Source organism: Anolis carolinensis, chromosome 2, assembly GCF_035594765.1.
Source record: "Anolis carolinensis isolate JA03-04 chromosome 2, rAnoCar3.1.pri, whole genome shotgun sequence".
Taxonomy (NCBI): Eukaryota; Metazoa; Chordata; class Lepidosauria; order Squamata; family Dactyloidae; genus Anolis; species Anolis carolinensis.
The window spans coordinates 30,422,040-30,439,730 of record NC_085842.1 but is presented as its reverse complement, the minus strand read 5'-3'; the positions used below and the strand labels follow the sequence as shown (position 1 = coordinate 30,439,730).

Sequence of the window (17,691 nt, the reverse complement as noted above, 5' to 3'; positions counted from 1 at the left end):
ATTCCAGTTGAAAGCAGATAATGTGGGATTTTATTCAGCTGTGTGGAATGGGGCTTATACATCTAACATCCCTGCAGCATGATTTTGGTTTTTACCATGTTACATTTCTACTCTCTTTAATTTTGTCTCCTGATAATCTGATTTTTATTTTGAGAAATGTTTCCATGCACCATCATTTTTTTCTTAAAATCTTTTGCTAAAGATTGCTTCTCCCTCTAACCTTTTGGCTGCTTATCTCAGTCCTAAATTACATCTGCTTTGACTCAGCTTTTGTTCATATGCATTCCTCTTTGTGTTTTCTGTCATAATAAAGATTTTCAGCCCTTGGTTAAAGACAAGTGTGTTCTCTTTTGCTTATGCATGTTGACTAGACATCTTTTGATCTCACTTTCTGGAGATCACTTGAAGGTTTCTTCCAAAAGGCATCCATTGATGTTTTTGTTTTTCACCAGCTGCATTTGGTGAGCAGTTCTCATAAGTCGGGCCCTTTTCTGCTGCATGAATGTGTCACCAAACAGGTTGGACAGAGTCATACCTGAGCCCACTTTCCTTAAATGGTTTCTCTATTTGGAAACATAAAAGCTGTCTTTCTGAATCAGCCATTTCTCTCACAATTCATAGCAATCATAAGAGAGCCATAAAAGTGCCATTCCAAAATCCACCAAATATTTATCCACTCCAACGTAGCATTTCCTTAACTTTGCACCAGCGTCTCTGGTTTCTTTCTTAGCAATGTTGGTTCTAGTCCTCAGTAATTTGACTTTGAGAATGCCCCTTTTTATTTTCTGTCACTCAAAAATGGGATCTATTTGTGATGATGGGTATCAAAAGTATTGTGAACTCTTTTGTTTTCAGGGTACCTTTTTTAGACAGATCAATTCAGCATAGTCAATATGTATTACAGTCTGCCTTCCACATTTCACTGGAGTTAGTGGCACAGGGCTCCCATAAAAATGAAGAACTGCAAATAAAAATTACTATTTTTTTTAATCTAAGAGACTATCTTTTTAGGAATTTCTATATCATCTTGTACAACTCTCTGGTCAATTTCCAGCAATTCTTTGAGAAAACATTGTAATCAAATTTGTAAACAATCAAATCTGCAAAAGTCAAACCTGAAAATATGGCGGGTTCACTATTATTGTTAGAATTTTGAATTTGATTGGCCCTTCTCTGTCCATCTGGAATCTAACCTGTCTCTTTCTTTCTTTTTTTCTTTTTACTTTCTACCCACCCTTTCTGTTCTTCTCTTTCCACCATTTTTCACCACCAGTTCTCTGAATCGCTCTGAAAACAGCCATTGATCGCCGGTCTTTGCTGTGTCTCTCCAACTCTTGGGCCTCCAATTGTGTCTTGAGTTCTTTCTAGAAGTGAGATTTGGTTTTACATCCAATTTCCTCATCCCCTTCTTTTTATAATATTTTATGGGTAGAATATCTAAGGATGTGGACTTATTTATATGGTGTTGGATTGTGAGAGTTCTTTGGGGGGGGAGCTTCTCTTTACTTTTTTATGTCATAATTCCCAAAAGCCCTTAAGAAAAGGAACTTAGCTACATTTTACAAGAGCAGATCCTTTTGCTTGGCTTAAAAAGGCCTTTCAGAGTATTTATTACGTTGTGCTTCAGTTCCAAAGTGAACAGAGTTTACAGGTGGAAAATGTAGGCGTTTGAGACAAAACATCCTACAATGTATTACACATACTAGGAACTGCAGCTTTTTGCCAAACAGACCTGCCTTGAGCTGTTGTCAGTGCTTTGTTGTGACTGTTAGCCATGGATCCAAAGAAGAAAATGGACAGATGATGCCTATAAATTATTACAGTTCTAGAAGACATCTCTTTTTAAACGTCTAGTAAGAGCAGGGTCTGCTTTGCAGCAAGGTTAAGCAATCCGTCTTGGATGGCAAATTTTACAATACTGTTACAATACTATCAAGTTATTTAAGTGATTGTTCTACAGCTCTTTGAGGGAGGCATAATTTTGCCCTTTGGCCATCTATGATTTTTCCTTAGATTGGAGATAGATGGTTGCTTTATTTTGTGAATTGGAGGTAATAGGGAAGAGATATTTATGCCTTTGGTGCATATGGTTTGTGCTGTTTATCTGGTAAATAGATTTTGTAGTGAATTTGCCACTTTAGAGGTCCCCCAAGTCAGAGCAACTGCCTGGGAGCATCAATCATAAAAGCTCATGATGTCAATGTTTGTTTAGTCAGCAGAAGTCCAGTCCATTTTTCATCATTTTTCTGTTCAAATGGATTCTCATTCGTGAATATTTGTGGCCCTACATATATTTATTTAGCCTTTAAAGTGCCACAAAAGTCCTTATTCTGTTTAGTTTATTTTGTCGATGACTGCATCCAAAATAATTGTCTTCAAACAGTCAGGCAAAGCTTTTATGGAATGGAACACAGTTGAATTGTTCTCTTTCAGGCTGTTTCTTTGTGATGATTCACTGACTTAGAAATATGGGGCAAGCTAGAAGAATGATTAACATGGCTATGTGAGTAGGCTACCAAGCTTTGTGGACTTATTTAAAAAGCTTGACAAAGGATGGGAAGCTACGAGGGGATCAAAAATATCAGTCCCAAAAACCGGGCTCAACTTACCCGTGAGTAAGTATAAGTGTAGTACGTTGACTCTAATAGAAAATAGAACCATCCCCTTTGAGCAAATGGTGAAAGGAAAAAGCTTAGTTCAACTTTAGAACCTAAAAGAAGCACCAATCTTCTCTCCTTTTTGTTAGTGAGGAGCAAATAACCTTTTGAATGCCTGGGTTGGAAAAAAATGGTGGTGGCAGATAGGGCAGCTGGCCCCAAGACAGCAATGGCACTTTCCCCCCCTTTACAGAACGATCCTCAGCTTATAAATTGGCCACAACAAAATCCACAATTCTGACCCCAAAGCTTCCCACAACATATACAGGAAATAATATAAATGTAGTGGAAGGAATAGGGTTGCTCCATACTGGGTCAGATGATTCAATAGTTGAAGCATAATATTGCTGTTAAATTTGGCCAAATCTCTCCAGGGCCTTGGACAGAAATAAGGAGCTTGACAGCCTTGTCATCTGAGATGCCATAGGTAGAGATGCCATAGAATGTGCCCAGGTTTTTCTGCATGCAACATGTATGTTGTAGCACAGAGGATGTGCTTTGCCTTCCCAAGGTAGGCCTTTCTGGAAACTGGAATTATAAAAACATACATCCCTATGAATACAGAACAAAAAGAGAAACATCATCTCGACACAGAAATAAGCTCAGCAATTGCTCCATCTACTGTATTTTGGGGCTTCTCGTACCTCACATTCACAGCTTTGCAACGAAATGGTGGGGGAGGGGGTGAGCCAAAGTAATCATCCAGTTCTCTGTGGCTTAAGTTTTTCATTTTGCAGTGGTGTGGGTTTGTTTTCTCCAAGTAGCCACAGAGAATACTAATAGCAGTTTGATTTTTAAAAAAATTCTGCCAGTTGCTATGGAGCTCAGGTCAAGCATCCAGAGTGAAAGATGGAACTAATAAAGCCCACTGTTATTAAGTATTTCAGCTCCCCAAAATGAATAGAAATCATTCAAGGGTATTCAAGCATGGCACTCTTCTCTGCGAATCCAGCCTCCTCCATTCTCCTACATGTATCTGCTGTGTGGGATGTCAGTTGTGTGGTCTGTAGTTTGGTTTTAAGAATGTTTTGCTCTTTTTGAGTGGGGCACTTGTAGCCTATAAAGGATGTTTTGTGTGTTTTGCATTCTATCACCAGACATGGTTCTGATGGTTTTAAAAATATACAGCAGTTGCCTCTATGCTTGCAGAAGCCTTTATAAAAGCTATGTAAATGACAGAGCTTGGACAAGTTACTTCTTTGGGCTACATCTCCCATAATTGCCCTGGTCTGTGTGGCTGCTATTATTCAAAAAAGCTTTTCTAGAAAGAACAAGTAACATTTCCAAGCTCAGATGAAATGGTTACCTCAACTTGAGAAGCAGGAACTTTTTCCCTGTGACAATAGAAAAAATGATGGTTTCAGAGGGTGAGAGAAGAGGAAACCAGAAATTGGGAGACTCGTGTGCCTTGAAGCTGAAATTGGTCGCCGGAAAGAAAAAGGAGTTGGGTATGCATAATGATAAGCTTCGTAGATAAGAAAATGTATGTGAAGTGATAACTGGGAAGGAGGAAAACTAAATAGTGTGCCAAGATTAGCCAGACTCTGTGCCAGAAAAACCAGCAACTTCCCTAGCGATGAGCATATGAAGTTGCTTAGCTTTCTTCATTTAGATATTTACTAATTGGTAATTTTATTCAAATAAGAACCAGGAAGCCAATCTGGCGAAGTAGACGAGTTGTTGGAATGGGACTTCAGTTCAGAGCTCCATTTAGGCAATAACGTTCTTGGAATGACTTTGCTCCAATCACTCTCGCAGTTAACCTACCTCACAGGGTTGTTGTGAGGAAAAAGAGTGGAGGAGCACATGCAATCTTATTTGCCTTTAGGAATTTCTGGAGAAAAGACAGGCTGAAAATATTGTAATGACTCTTATTCAGGCGTATTATACAGACTCTGGTTTCTGAAACTAGGAAAGTCTGGCTTAAACCTGAGCAAACAATAATGAAATTTGAAACTTGAATAATAGGTGCTAAGCTTTTCATATTTGACTTAAAATGGTTATTGTAATTGCTAAACAGAATTGTGATTTGGCTAAACAGAAATACAGATATATCTTGGTTAACAAATATAGGCACTCCCCAGGTTACAAACACCCAACTTTCTAATGACTCATAGATAAGAACGGGGATGAGACAACAGGAAGTGAGGGGGATTTACCCCTCAGAAGGGAAATTCACTCCTGAAAGAGTTATCATGGGGAAAAGGTGTCTCCACTGAAGCTTTATCACCAATTCTTGTTTCCACAACAAGCCCAAATTTTTCAACATTATACACACACATGGATGACTGGCTGGTTGGAGTTAAAAATGTACCTCTTCCGACTTACATACAAATTCGACTTAGGAACAAACCTACAGAACCTATCTTGTTTGTAACTTGAGAGCTGCCTGTAAACATGTTCCTGGGCATTACTTTTTAACAGAAAATTTGGTACATGGAAAGAATGGAGACAGATTCCTACCCTACAAAATTTATTCCAAATTAATACTATACACATGTGAAATCAGATATATATAACTATAGGTGCAATCAACTGTCTACAGTAAAATTCCACTCTCATGTCAAGATTTTCTGCATTGGTTTCTGTAGGCATAGTGATGCAATCTGACACCCACATCTGTATTACTTCATCACTTTTTCACCATCATGATACTGACGCTGTTAAAAAATCCACTAGTCAGATGATGAAGAAAAGGGATATGTGGACCTGTAAAGAGGCATTAAAAGGGAACTTCTTTGCCAGAGGCTTTGTTAGCTGAGGTATACCTGTAAATTATTATACCCTCTCTCTGCTATCTTCTCGTTAAAGGCCCAAAAATGTCCTCATTACTTGTTTGATAAAAGTTCAGAGTCTTAGGCTGCTATTTTCAAAGCCCATGTTATCTGCTTGGGTTGCAAAACTGGAACATGCACCACTGTGTATAAGTCATGGATTCACCCTTATTTATTTTGTTCCCAGCTATAACTGGTATCACTATATTAAAAGGCATCTGAAGAGCAGAGGCATTGGAAGCAGTCATGACTGAGCATTATCAATCTCATGCACCAGTATAGGATCTGCTTCTGCCAGCAAATGCCAAATGTATTGCGTGACTATGTAGCAGGTCATTCCTCTGTGATCCACAAATACAGCTGGGCATTTAGACATGTGATCATGTGGTTGTGCCCTCGGGCAACATGGGCACAGCTTTTACAATTACCACTTGGCTACTTACTGTCTTGTTAATTCTGTCCACATAAACCTTCTGTTGAATAGCAGCTACCTAGCTGCTCCCAGAAAGTTCGCATCCACATTAAGAGAGTGGGGGATTTTCCAGCTCCTGTTTGTCCTCTGCACCTAGAAGTCAGAAGACATGCTTGCAGCAGTCTTAAGTGTTCAGTTGTCATCGTGGATCATGTTGTTGTTGTTGTTGTTGTGATTATAATATATATATACATGTGTGTGTGTGTGTGTGTGTATCTTGATTTATCTTGTGATAGAGACCCAAAGCAGCTCACAACATGAAGACAAACAAATACAATTTAAAAATACAACATAAAAATATTATAATAGAATTAAACTTGCAAGACAGTTAAAATTGCTTAAAAGTTCTTTAAAACATTATTCTTTAAAAGCCTGTCTTGCAAACTCAGGGCCACTGCTTACTTCATTGAATCAATTGTCCTGAAAAATGATCTTTCTCTGTGGCTACTGCCTTCTATTTTGGTGAACATTTAGCATGTTTACCAGTAAATCATTCCATCACAGATGTCAAAAGTGTGATAATATCAGTTCAGTCATTTGGGGCTTGTAAGTAGAGTTCAAGCTTGACTTGCTTTAAGGCTCATTTATTTGTCTTTGTTGCTCCATGCTACTCACAGACCTGATTTTATGTTTGAATAATAACAGTTTCTTATCAGACCGAGCATAAAACTTTGCAAATATTGTGTGAATATAGAGTAATTAAATAATGCAGACCATCAGGATATGAAATTACTTTATATCCTCATGTATAAGTCTAGAAATATTAGTCAAAAAATAACACAAAAACTTTTGTCAACTTAAAATACAGTACTTTAAAGTACAGTACTTTAACACTTATTTTTTAAAGGAAACATTCGTTCTCTGAATAGAGTAGAAAAAAGCAAGAGCTTAATCCATCCAGGGAAAACCTCTCTAGTCTTTCTACCATGGCACAGCTTCTGGCTTATTTGAATGCCTGGTTGAGGGTTGGGGCAAGGGGCGGATACCCCTGAGGTGGCATTGGTGTTTTTCCCTTCTTGTGCAATATTTCTTGACTCAACCATAGGTCATATCGAAATCCTTCAAACTGGCCTTGATCTATAAATGTCTACTTATACATGGGGAGCCCCAAGTGGTGCAGTTGGTTAAACCACTGAGCTGCTGAACTTGCTGACTTTTCAGTCAGCGGCTCAAATCCGGGGAGCGGGGTGAGCTCCTGCTGTTAGCCTCAGCATCTCTAAACTATTAGTTCGAAAACATGCAAATGTGTGTAGATCAATAAGTACCGCTCCGGCTGGAAGGTAACAGCACTCCATACAGTCATGCTAGCCACATGACCTTAGAGGCATCTACGGACAACGCCGGCTCTTCGGCTTAGAAATGGAGATGAGCACCAACCCCCAGAGTCGGACACAACTAGACTTAATGTCAGGGGGAAACCTTTACCTTTACTACTTATACATGAGTATATATATAGAGTAAGTGAAACTTTCTGAAATGAAGAGAGACACAACCTTGGAAGAGGAAAGAAAGGAAGATTACACACATAGTTAAAATGCAAGTTTTCTTTTTTCTTTGAGACCCAGCATTTTTCCAGCTACTATTTCAGCAACCTAACTTAGGGGTGTGTGTGTGTGGGGGGGGGGGGGGTTAAATTGATGCTCTGAAACTTAGAATAGGAGATCTTTGCTACTCTTATCACAACTTATCTAGAAGTCAGGAAGGGGCTGTCCCCTAAAGCCAATAAAATCCACACTATTTTCAAAACTAGATTTGTGAATGACTTGCAGGTGATTTCCAACCTAAAACCCACCCCAAACATGTGGACATGGCAGTTTGCCTCTCCACAAAACCCCTTTCCACCAGATCTTCTTTCTGCTTCTATGTTAGTAATGGTGTTGCAGAAAATGGCAACGAGAAGTGACATTGCCTCATTTCCAATGCATGTGGATACACAATTGTGGCCCATGAGAAGGACAGGGGTACAAACTGGTCCTTGTGCAGTTGTCCACCCCTTCTGCAGATCTTTATGTATCTTGGCTCATTTCTGACTCTCCAGATATTGATGGTGTTATCTGGATCCTCATGGAATTGAAACCCAAAATACCTAGAGATCCCATATCTCTGATGTAAAACATAGGCCTGTAAATGACAACTTATTAACAGCAGTTCCTCCCAAGTTCCTGGCTGCATGTCCCTGATGTTCTGATGCTGAGAACAAACAGGTTGGCTTTTCATCATGTTTACTGGAAGCATTATACCCCTCTTTCTTTGTCTATATTTCAACAGCAGGACAGTCTTTATGTTACAGACTCAGTTACAACACTGAGGTTTCTGATGTAAAAGTGAAACCAAAACGTGAAAGTCGCAGGGGAGAACTCTATCAAGTATCTTGAGAACAGCCTTCTTGGGCTCGTGAGGTTTGCTGAAGCAAACATCACCATTTGATAGTATATATTAGACTTTAAAATCAACCAGTTTTAGACACCTTCCAGTGCTCCAGTATCTTTGTTCTTGCAACTCTATAGCATCCCTCTGTGAGGTTTGCCCTTCGTAATCTCTTTCAATACCACCCTTTCTTATTAAAGCACCCAAGAGCCTGAAATGATTTCAGCTGTTGATGTATGGCATGAAAAAATGTTACCTTTTGTTTACATTTCAATAAAGTTTGGATCTTTTTAAATTTCATTGAGTGGTCTTGTCATTTCTGGCAGTTACACATCGCTTCTCTTTCTAAACGAAATTGTCTTTATTTCACATAAAATATGCATGTGTGGCTCATTAAACAACAGCAAAAGCATGGTCTTCCTTTTGAACATCAGGTCAAAAAGATCTTATAGTTTTCTTTTATTCTTTTAAAATACAGTCAGGGCCGGTTGTTACTAGGCGGCCGCTGACGCGGCCGCCTCGGGCGCTGGCTGCTAGGGGCGCTGTCGAGGCGTCGACAGCGACCCGTAGCGCCACCGACGCCTCCGGTGTTGGCGCGGGCCCGCGGGGCTTCAATCCCCGCGCCCGCGCCAAGCACCTAGGCCATTTTGCCCTTAGTAACAAACTAAGGGCAAAAATGGCCTATCTGTGCTGTGCGCATGCGCACAGCCAGATAAGCCATTTTTGCCCTTAGTTTGTTACTAAGGGCAAAATGGCCTAGCTGTGCTGTGCGCACGCGCACAGCACAGCTAGGCCATTCGGGCCTTACTTCCTGGTCGCGGCCAGGGCACGCTGGGCGGGGGGCGGGGCCAACTCTGGCCCCGCCCCCCGCACTATTCGCCCTGGCCCCGCCTCCCACACAGCGTGGGAGGCGGGGCCAGGGCACGCTGGGCGGGGCCAGGGCGTCGGAGGCGGGGCCGGTGGCGGGGGCGCTTTTTAGCACCCCCGCTTAACATTTAAAAATATCTCCGGCCGGCCCTGAATACAGTCATTTGATGTGGGCCTTTTGGGGTAATGGCCTAATTGCAAAACCATCTAAGAATCATTGGTAGAAAAAAATGCTACTATGGTGGGTTACTGTGAGTTTTTCAGGCTATATGGTACATGGGCATACAGCCCAAAAAACTCACAGCAACCCAGTGATTGCAACCATGAAAGCCTTTGACACTACTGTGGTGTAGTCTAAATGAATACTGTATATCTATATTATGGCCCTTCTTATCAGTCCAATAGAGCCAGAAAATACTGGTTCCTGTAGACCAGCATTCCCTATTCCAGCCTCATGTGCTCTATGATTTGGGCTAGTCATTCATGACAACCAGTAGCTTCTTGGGAATGATGAAATTTATTGTTCAGCTCACATGGGTGATGACAAGTTTGAGAAAGCTGGTTTACTTTCCAAATTTGTTAACTTCATACCTTTAACCGGAATGCTATAGATTGAACCTTCTAGACACTAAGCAGTTTTTTCTTGTGCTGGCTGTGCTGTCATTTTAAAAAATATTTATAAATCAATATTTCTATATTTATATGCCAGCTGACAGGCAGTTGCCTTGCTGGGCAGTGCACAAACATAAAAATTGCAAAACAGTGAAATCACAACCAAAGCAATACAAATCACCCAATTATCAAAGCAGTAAAATATAGAAGTTTTGAGAGCTAGCAATACATTTAGAAAATGTAATGCTAAAAAGATGAAATCAAGAACTACACAACGGTTGGAAGAGGCATCCATTGTAAAAGGGCCCTTCTGTCCAAAAAGACACAATCTCAGAAGGCTAGCCATGGTCTTAGGTTCTGATCTATTTTTGCTGTGGGTATGTATTGAAATTTAACATTAGACCTGGAAGGCCCAGGTTTAGACCTACACTGCAGAATTAATGCCATTTGACATCACTTTAACTGTTATGGTTTGTATTGTATGGAATCCTGGGAGTTGTAGGTTTACAAGGTTTTGGGGCTTCTCTGCCAAAGAGTGCTGTTTCCTCACCAAACTACAACTGCCATAATTCCATAGCAATGAGCCATGGCAGTTAAAATCAAAATGAACTTGGTTTGATGGGTTGCATAAATGTGTTGTAAATAAATAAACATCCCTTTGGGCAGAGACAACCACTTCCATCTCATTCCATCAATCTTTTCTCCAAAGCCCATCCTTGTCCGACTGCATTCTTACTAGAGGCTCCAATCCTACCCATTGCTTCCTGCTGCTTCATCATTTCGATCCTCCTGCTTGTCTTCCCCTTCCCATCTTTTTAAAGGAACAGCCCTCCAAAGGACATCCTTGTGGCTCAGAAGTGTTCCTACAGCCGCTTTGAGAACTCCGCTGCAGCTTCAGACGATCCTGAGAGAAGGGGAAGTGAGTACAGTCTTTGGGGTTCTTGGGCAAAAAGACTGTACAATTGGCTCTCCATACCCACGGATTCTGCGCCCACGATTCCTCCATCTACTGTTTTAATTTTTTTAAAAAAAAAAAAACCCCAAGGAGCGAACCTCAAAAGGGGTTTGTCATTGTCTTCCTCTGAAGCTGAAAAAATATGACGTGCAGAAGGTCATCCAGGGGTTTTCCATGATTGAATGAAGATTCAAACTGTGCTATCCAGGCTCATAAATCTTACTGAATTGATTGTGCGTTTTCTGCATTGCAGAATGGGATTGGACTAGATGGCCCTTGTGGTTCCTTCCAGCTCTGATTCTATGAAATACGTCTTGTAGCCTTAATCCCTTGAGCAGAGGCAGGAAGATATACTAAGAATAAAGAAACAGGGCACCCATGAACAACGTCCTGTCCTGGATTGCAATTAGAATCATGTTTAAATGTCCTGCACATAGAAGTCTACTCCTAGTTTTCTTCCCTAAATATTCATTTTTCAGCAACCTAAAATTATAGAGTTGGAAGAGACCACTAGGGCCATCCAAATCCAACCCCATTCTACCATGCAGGAACACAAAGCACTCCCAACAGATGGCCATCCAGTGTCAGTTTAATGACCTCCAAAGAAGACTCCACCACAATTTAGGAAGATAATGTTTTTAGTTTTTTAAGGGAACCCCCACTGGTACAGTGTTCCCTCACTACTTTGGGGTTCACTTTTCACGGATTCGCTGTTTTGCGGTTTTTCAATGAACTCTAAAAGACTATTATAAATCATAAAAAATTACAATTTACAGCCTAAGGTAGGGAGGAAGGAGAAGCCAAAGGGAGAGAAAAGGAGCCCAGGTGGCAATGGGAGGAGAAGGAGGCGATTTATCAACACATGATTGGTTGATAAAGACTTAAAATAGTATATAACTACTAAAATAATGTATAAATATTAAAATTAAATAGCATCCCTACTTCACGGATTTTCACTTATTGCGGGTGGTCCTGGAACCTAACCCTCGTGATAAGTGAGGGAACATTGTACTGCAAATGATAAATGTCGCAGAGATGTGTGCTATCTATATTCTGCCCTTCTCTGAACAATTCTTTGTTAATCTTTTGTTCTCCAAGTGTTCCTTAGACTCCCAACTGTTGACCATGCCAGCTGATACTTCTGGAAGTTATGATTCAAAATATCTGGAAGGCCATAGGTTTAGAATCATTACCCAACAGTAGCACATGGTATTTAGCATTTCTTTAATACATCTTCACATACATGATTTGTTTAATTTACCTGTTCAAATTATCTGAACTTTCTACATTCAGAATCAGTGTATTATTTCATCTAGCTTCAAATTGTGTGCTCAGATTGGCAGGGACTCTTTACTCATTCTTTCTTGGGCAAGTTGTCTTTCCAGCCTTTACCTGGACACATTAACTGTAGGTGCCAGGGATTGAACTTGGGACCTTGTGTGCAAAACAGTGTGCTCTATCACTGAGTAAACAATACTTAGGTGAACAAACAAGTCTGTTCTCTGAGGATGCCTGCCATAGATGTGGGCGAAACGTCAGGAGAGAATGCTTCTGGAACATGGCCACACAGCCCGAAAGACATACAACAACCCTGTGATTCTGGCCATGAAAGCCTTCGACAACACAAGTCTGTTCTGTTTATAAGATTCAAAGACATAACTGTTAGTTTACAAAGGGATCTTGTAGCACCTTTGAGACGAAAGGTGCATCTACACTGTGGACTTAGTGCAGTTGAGCACCGCTTTAACTACTCTGGCTCAGTGCTACGGGAATCCTTGGATTTGTTGTTTAGTGAGGCACCAGCACGCTTTGGCAAAGAAGACTAAAAACCTTGTAAAACTACAACTCCCATGATTCTATAACATTGAACCATGGTAGTTGAAATGGTGCCAAACTAAATGAATGGTACTGTCTCGATGCACCATGAGTGAGAGAAAGGAGTTTCTATTTCTTCAGGCATATGGAATAAAATATCAATGGGCAGATATTTACGCCAGTTGGGCAGGATGTTTGTGTGTGAACAGAAATAGAAATGCAAAACTTGTGAGTATGGTGATGGGATGACACATTCGGTTTTGATGACTGAAAGAGTAGCTGGGAAAATAGATCTATATAAAGGGAAGATAAGTAGATAAATACACGAATGCTGGAGGGAGTTCTTGGAATGGTGTATTGCTATGGGAGTTTAGAAGCAGAAAAGAAATGTAAAACTGAGACTATGAGAGCATTGGGCTACAAGTCTGAAGATCATGGTTTGACTCCTCATTTGGCCATGGAAGTCCATTGGGTGACCTTGGGAAAGTCATCCTCTTTCAGCCGCAAAGGAAGGCAAGGACAAATCCCTGCTAAACAAATCTTGCTAAGAAAACCCTCTGCTAAATTCGCCTTAGGGCCACCAGATGTCAGAAACGACTTGAAGGCACACATCAACAATGAAAATCTACCTGTGCCTGGTAGAAGACTCCAGCATTCTTGGATATTCCTTGTCAAAAATTCAGAATGGCAGTCCTTGAATTAAAAAAAAACTTCAAAGGGAGTTTAGAAAGAGGAATGCATGAATTAGGATATATCTTACAACACTAGTTGACATCCCAGCTACAAGTAGGTTCTCATAAACACTTCATCGCTGTACATATCTTTTCCAGTTTAGAGCCCATACCAATATGCCACTTCAAAAACTCCTTTGCTGTTCATACGTGTATCTACTCATCTTGATTCTATGTAGATTCTGTCCCCCACTTTTGTCTCTTTATCACTTTTTATGACTATTGCTAAACCTGGACTTGTCATCCATAGGTTTTGTATTTTATTGTTCACACTCCCTTCCTCTCACTCAACCACTGCCTAAGCTTATTGTTGGTGCTCTTGCTTCCTGTAATCTTTGAAATATTTGCTTCCAATTCTTGATTTTTTAAATCAGTAATGAGTCTCTTAGTATTTTTTGTGGGATAATTTCTTCAAAGACCATAGTCTGTTAATATTTTAAAAAAACCAATGCTTTCAGAATGAAAGTTGAATTTGGAAAAATGTTCAGGACAGATGACCAATTCTCTCACACCAGAAATGACTTGCTGTTTCTCAAGTCACTCCTGATGCAGAAAAAAATCCCAACCATCAATTGGTAAATCTGCCCATAGGGACTTCAATCCATGCATCTGCTGAGATCACATGAGTCTATGAAAGGTTATGTACAAACGGGTTTCTTTGTCTCAAAAGTTATTTTGTACACTGGTTGTCAGACAGCATTCTTAACTTTCCTATTTAGAAAACATGAGCCTATGGAATTCCCTTCACCCAAAGGCTGATTCTTATAGTACTGTGTGTCACCATCAGGATCAAACACTGACCTTGAACAAAGCAAAAGCTACCATGCAAGACAGATTAATTGGACTCAAATCAGTGGGGGCTAAACTTGGCTTGTTACTTGCTTGATGATTAGTTTTCCCCAGCAATGAATGCCCATTAGGAAGTTTTAAAATTAATTTTAAAGTTCATTTTATGTGATTCTGGCAGACAATAAACATTACATTTCAATCAAAAATAATTAAACAAAGAATACAGGAAAAATGGTAAAGAAGCACACAAACAAAAAAAACCAGAAATGAAACCATCGAAATGTTATTTTTTATTTTCCCACTTTTCATTTGAATACAATATCCTGCTTTTCAAAATATAAAAAGTTATGAAAATATGTAATTTTTGTACTGGTTAAATGATTACATGTTTATGTCCTGTTTCTCTAGGTGATTTGAAAGACATCCTTGAAGCACCTAAAATGCCTCATGAATCAGAGGGCTGGTACGATATTTATCATCACAATTCCAGTCGAGTTTCAGAAGTCAGAAAACTAGTTTTCTATGGCTGGATTGATAATTTGATTTATATGTATCCAGCCTTTCTCCCAAGACAGACTTTTCTAGTGTAACCACAGGAAGAACTGAAAAATCGAATCCAAGGGTGGGCAACTGTTTGCAATTGGGGGAACTGCAGCAGTCACTTCTGAAACTGTTGAAAACTGCACTTCACCCTTGAGTTTTTTAAAATCTTTTAAAATCCAGCAGTATGTTCTTACATTTCCTAGAGACCATGAAGGAACAATTATGCCCTTTACCCTATGGAGAAGACTGGAAAAATGTCACCTTTGGTTTGCTTGCTATTTGAAAAAAAAAGCAGAAAGAGCCCCTAAAACATAGCAGAGCACACTTCTTGCCTTCTGTGTGGTGTCTGGAGGAATTTAAATGAATTTTAAGGCAATTTTGAGGGGCCCAGTGCCGCTGAAGCAGCCCACCCTATCTTGTCCACCTCAATCTTGCCAAAATATACTAAACAAATACTTCTGCAGTGATGATAAAACACAGTAGCTCCTTATTGTCATAGGTCACTCCTATAATAGTTGCTAAGGTAGTGGTCATGATATACCAGGCATGGGCAAACTTTGGCCCTCCAGGTGTTTTGGACTCCAGCTCCCACAATTCCTAATGGCCAGTAGGCTGTTAGGAATTGTGGGAGTTGAAGTCCAAAACACCTGGAGGGCCCAAGTTTGCCCATACCTGTACCATGTAGCAATATGATCTTTCCACCTAATCTTTGTACCATGTGTTTTAATATACGTGTTTTATAGTAATGTGTTGTAATATATGTATTTTTATTATACGTGCCTTCTGTTGATATGTTATGACTGTATTGTGCCCTTCCTCGAGCCATGCAGAGAAGTGTGTTACAAAGCTTATTATTTATTTATTTACAATATTTATATTCCGCCCTTCTCACCCTGAAGGGGACTCAGGACGGATTACATTATACACACATAGGGCAAACATTCAATGCCCATAAACACATCAAACAGAGACCAAGACAGACAGACGCAGAGGCAATTTAACCTTCTCCTGAGGGGATGTTCGATTCTGGCCACGGGGGGAGCAGCTGCTTCATCATCCACTCTGACAGCATTTCCTCATTCCAGGTCGTAAATTAGTTAAATTTGCCTCCCCACTTTTTTAATAAGTGGTACCTTATTTCCTACTTGATAGACGCAACTATCTTTCCGGTTGCTAGGTCAGCAACGAGCAGGGGCTATTTTTTATTTTTAATTGACGGGTGCTCACCCCGCCACGGGCTGGCCTCAAACTCATGACCTCATGGTCAGAGTGATTTATTGCAGCTGCTCAACAGCCTGCGCCACAGGCTGTTAATAATAATAATTATTGATTTGTTTCTTCTCCAGTTCCTCTGCACGAGACTTTTTTCTGCTCCTCTATGTTTATAATAATAAATTATAAATGATTATAAAATGAAGTACTGTTATATACCCATGATCCAGTCTCTGCAGAAGGTTTCAAGTTTCAAACTTGAAACTATAGAAATTGTGTGTTGTATTATTTATGTGAAATACTTGAAGCATTTTTAAATGCAGTGCCTAGAAAGCATGTATGGATGAATGATAAGTCTCAGTGATTTCACTGATTTGTCTGAATGGTGTTTTCTTTTTCTCCAGTAGGTTGAACAGTGCTGCTACTCACCCACCAGGACCAGCCCTCCCCAGGCAAATGGAGGATGCAGCTCACCCTCCTGAGAAACCTCTTCATCCAAAGGTGGACCCCCAAACTCCTGCTTCTCCAGCTCTTCCAGAAAAGACTAAGAGCTGTGAAATGATAGTTGCTACAGACAGCCCTCTCTCCCGCAGAACCGACACCCATGGGGACAGGCTCCTCTTGCAGCAGAACACAGGATGGTACAATCCAGTCAGGAACTCATGGCAGATGAAACCCCTCTGCACCATTGCAGGGGGGCCCTATGAAGCAAAATGGATCCACCACAAGTATTTGTTTAGCAACACTAGACCTTGGTGAAAGGAATGCTCCAGAAATCGCAACTATATCGCTAAGTCAACAACAGTCTTGCCAATATGAACAAGAGTGCTAAATTTGCATAGTCTTACATCTTGCCAACAGTCATTGTCTTAGATCAAACATGAATTTATTCTCTCTTTCCTGCACTTAAGTCAAAGTGCCAACATATGTTTCTTTTATCTTTTATGTTTCCTGCCTGGCATAAGTCCAATAACAAATATAACGTTTTGTTATACCTGAAAGGCAAAGTTCCTCAAGGCTTTAACTGGCCAGAGTTAGGAGGACTGCGTGTGTATGCGGCAGAGAAAAAGGATTTTAAATCTCATTTCCAATCACATATATATCTCTACTCTGCTCATTTCCTTAGATGTTATTATCTGAAGCTAGAAGATGGGCAATGTATGACAAAGGTTGGAGTGGTTTCAAAAATACCACAAAATACCACTGCATGGATCATCCCTCAATCCACCCCCCCCCCCCAATACACATGGACCTAGTCCAGTTGGTACTCAATGCACTTTGAAACTGAAGAAACAATATGTATAAATAGACTTTTAGTCAAAGAAGTCACAGCCTATTTAATCAAGAGACCTGTTAATACAATGGGGCAGTCAAACACATGGGCTGCAGCTACTTATCACAGCTTTCCGCAGGTTAGAAAGACACGCTCAGATGATATGTAACCCACACCAGTTCAGATATAAGCAATGTTAATGGGAGTAGACATATCAAATGTACTAATAACAAACTAACTTTTTTGATTACAGTTAGTCTTCCACATTTGCTAGGGTCAGGGGCTTAGGGCTCCTGCAAAAGTGATAATCCACAAATTAAAAAATACTATTTTTAACCTGTGAGAATACCAAGTCCTTCAGCATGAATGTATGGTCAACTCCTGCTAAACGTTGAGCATAGAATCATATTGGAGGGCCTAGAGGTTCCAATAAACAACATTTTAATCCAATTTAATCACAAACCATCTATAATGTGGAGGACTGCTTGCAATACTGGGTTAGGGTCATGTGACCCTTCACATGTTGCTGGACAGATGTGAGTGTTGATTGGGTAATGGGGCTGCATTCGAATAACATCTGGAGGGCCGCCTTTTAAAAAAATTTGTGTCAGAAGCAACTTGAGA

The 17,691-nt window shown here is 40.2% G+C and overlaps 1 protein-coding gene across 3 annotated transcripts in view; it reads left to right on the top strand.

The window, feature by feature from the left end:
* The window catches only part of atat1 (alpha tubulin acetyltransferase 1), a 33,898-nt gene extending 17,008 nt beyond the window's left edge, over positions 1-16,890 (top strand). The window contains exons 10-12 of one of the 3 annotated variants that reach the window (XM_062969582.1): positions 10,571-10,668; positions 14,448-14,502; positions 16,202-16,890. In XM_062969582.1, coding sequence (XP_062825652.1) covers positions 10,571-10,668; positions 14,448-14,502; positions 16,202-16,553 — 505 coding nt within the window. In that variant the 3' untranslated portion in view covers positions 16,554-16,890. Of the gene's footprint in view, positions 1-1,273; positions 8,571-10,570; positions 10,669-14,447; positions 14,503-16,198 lie in introns of those variants that run through there. The other 2 variants (XM_008105606.3, XM_008105608.3) reach the window with 2 other exon arrangements.
* Positions 16,891-17,691: the final 801 nt, after the last annotated feature.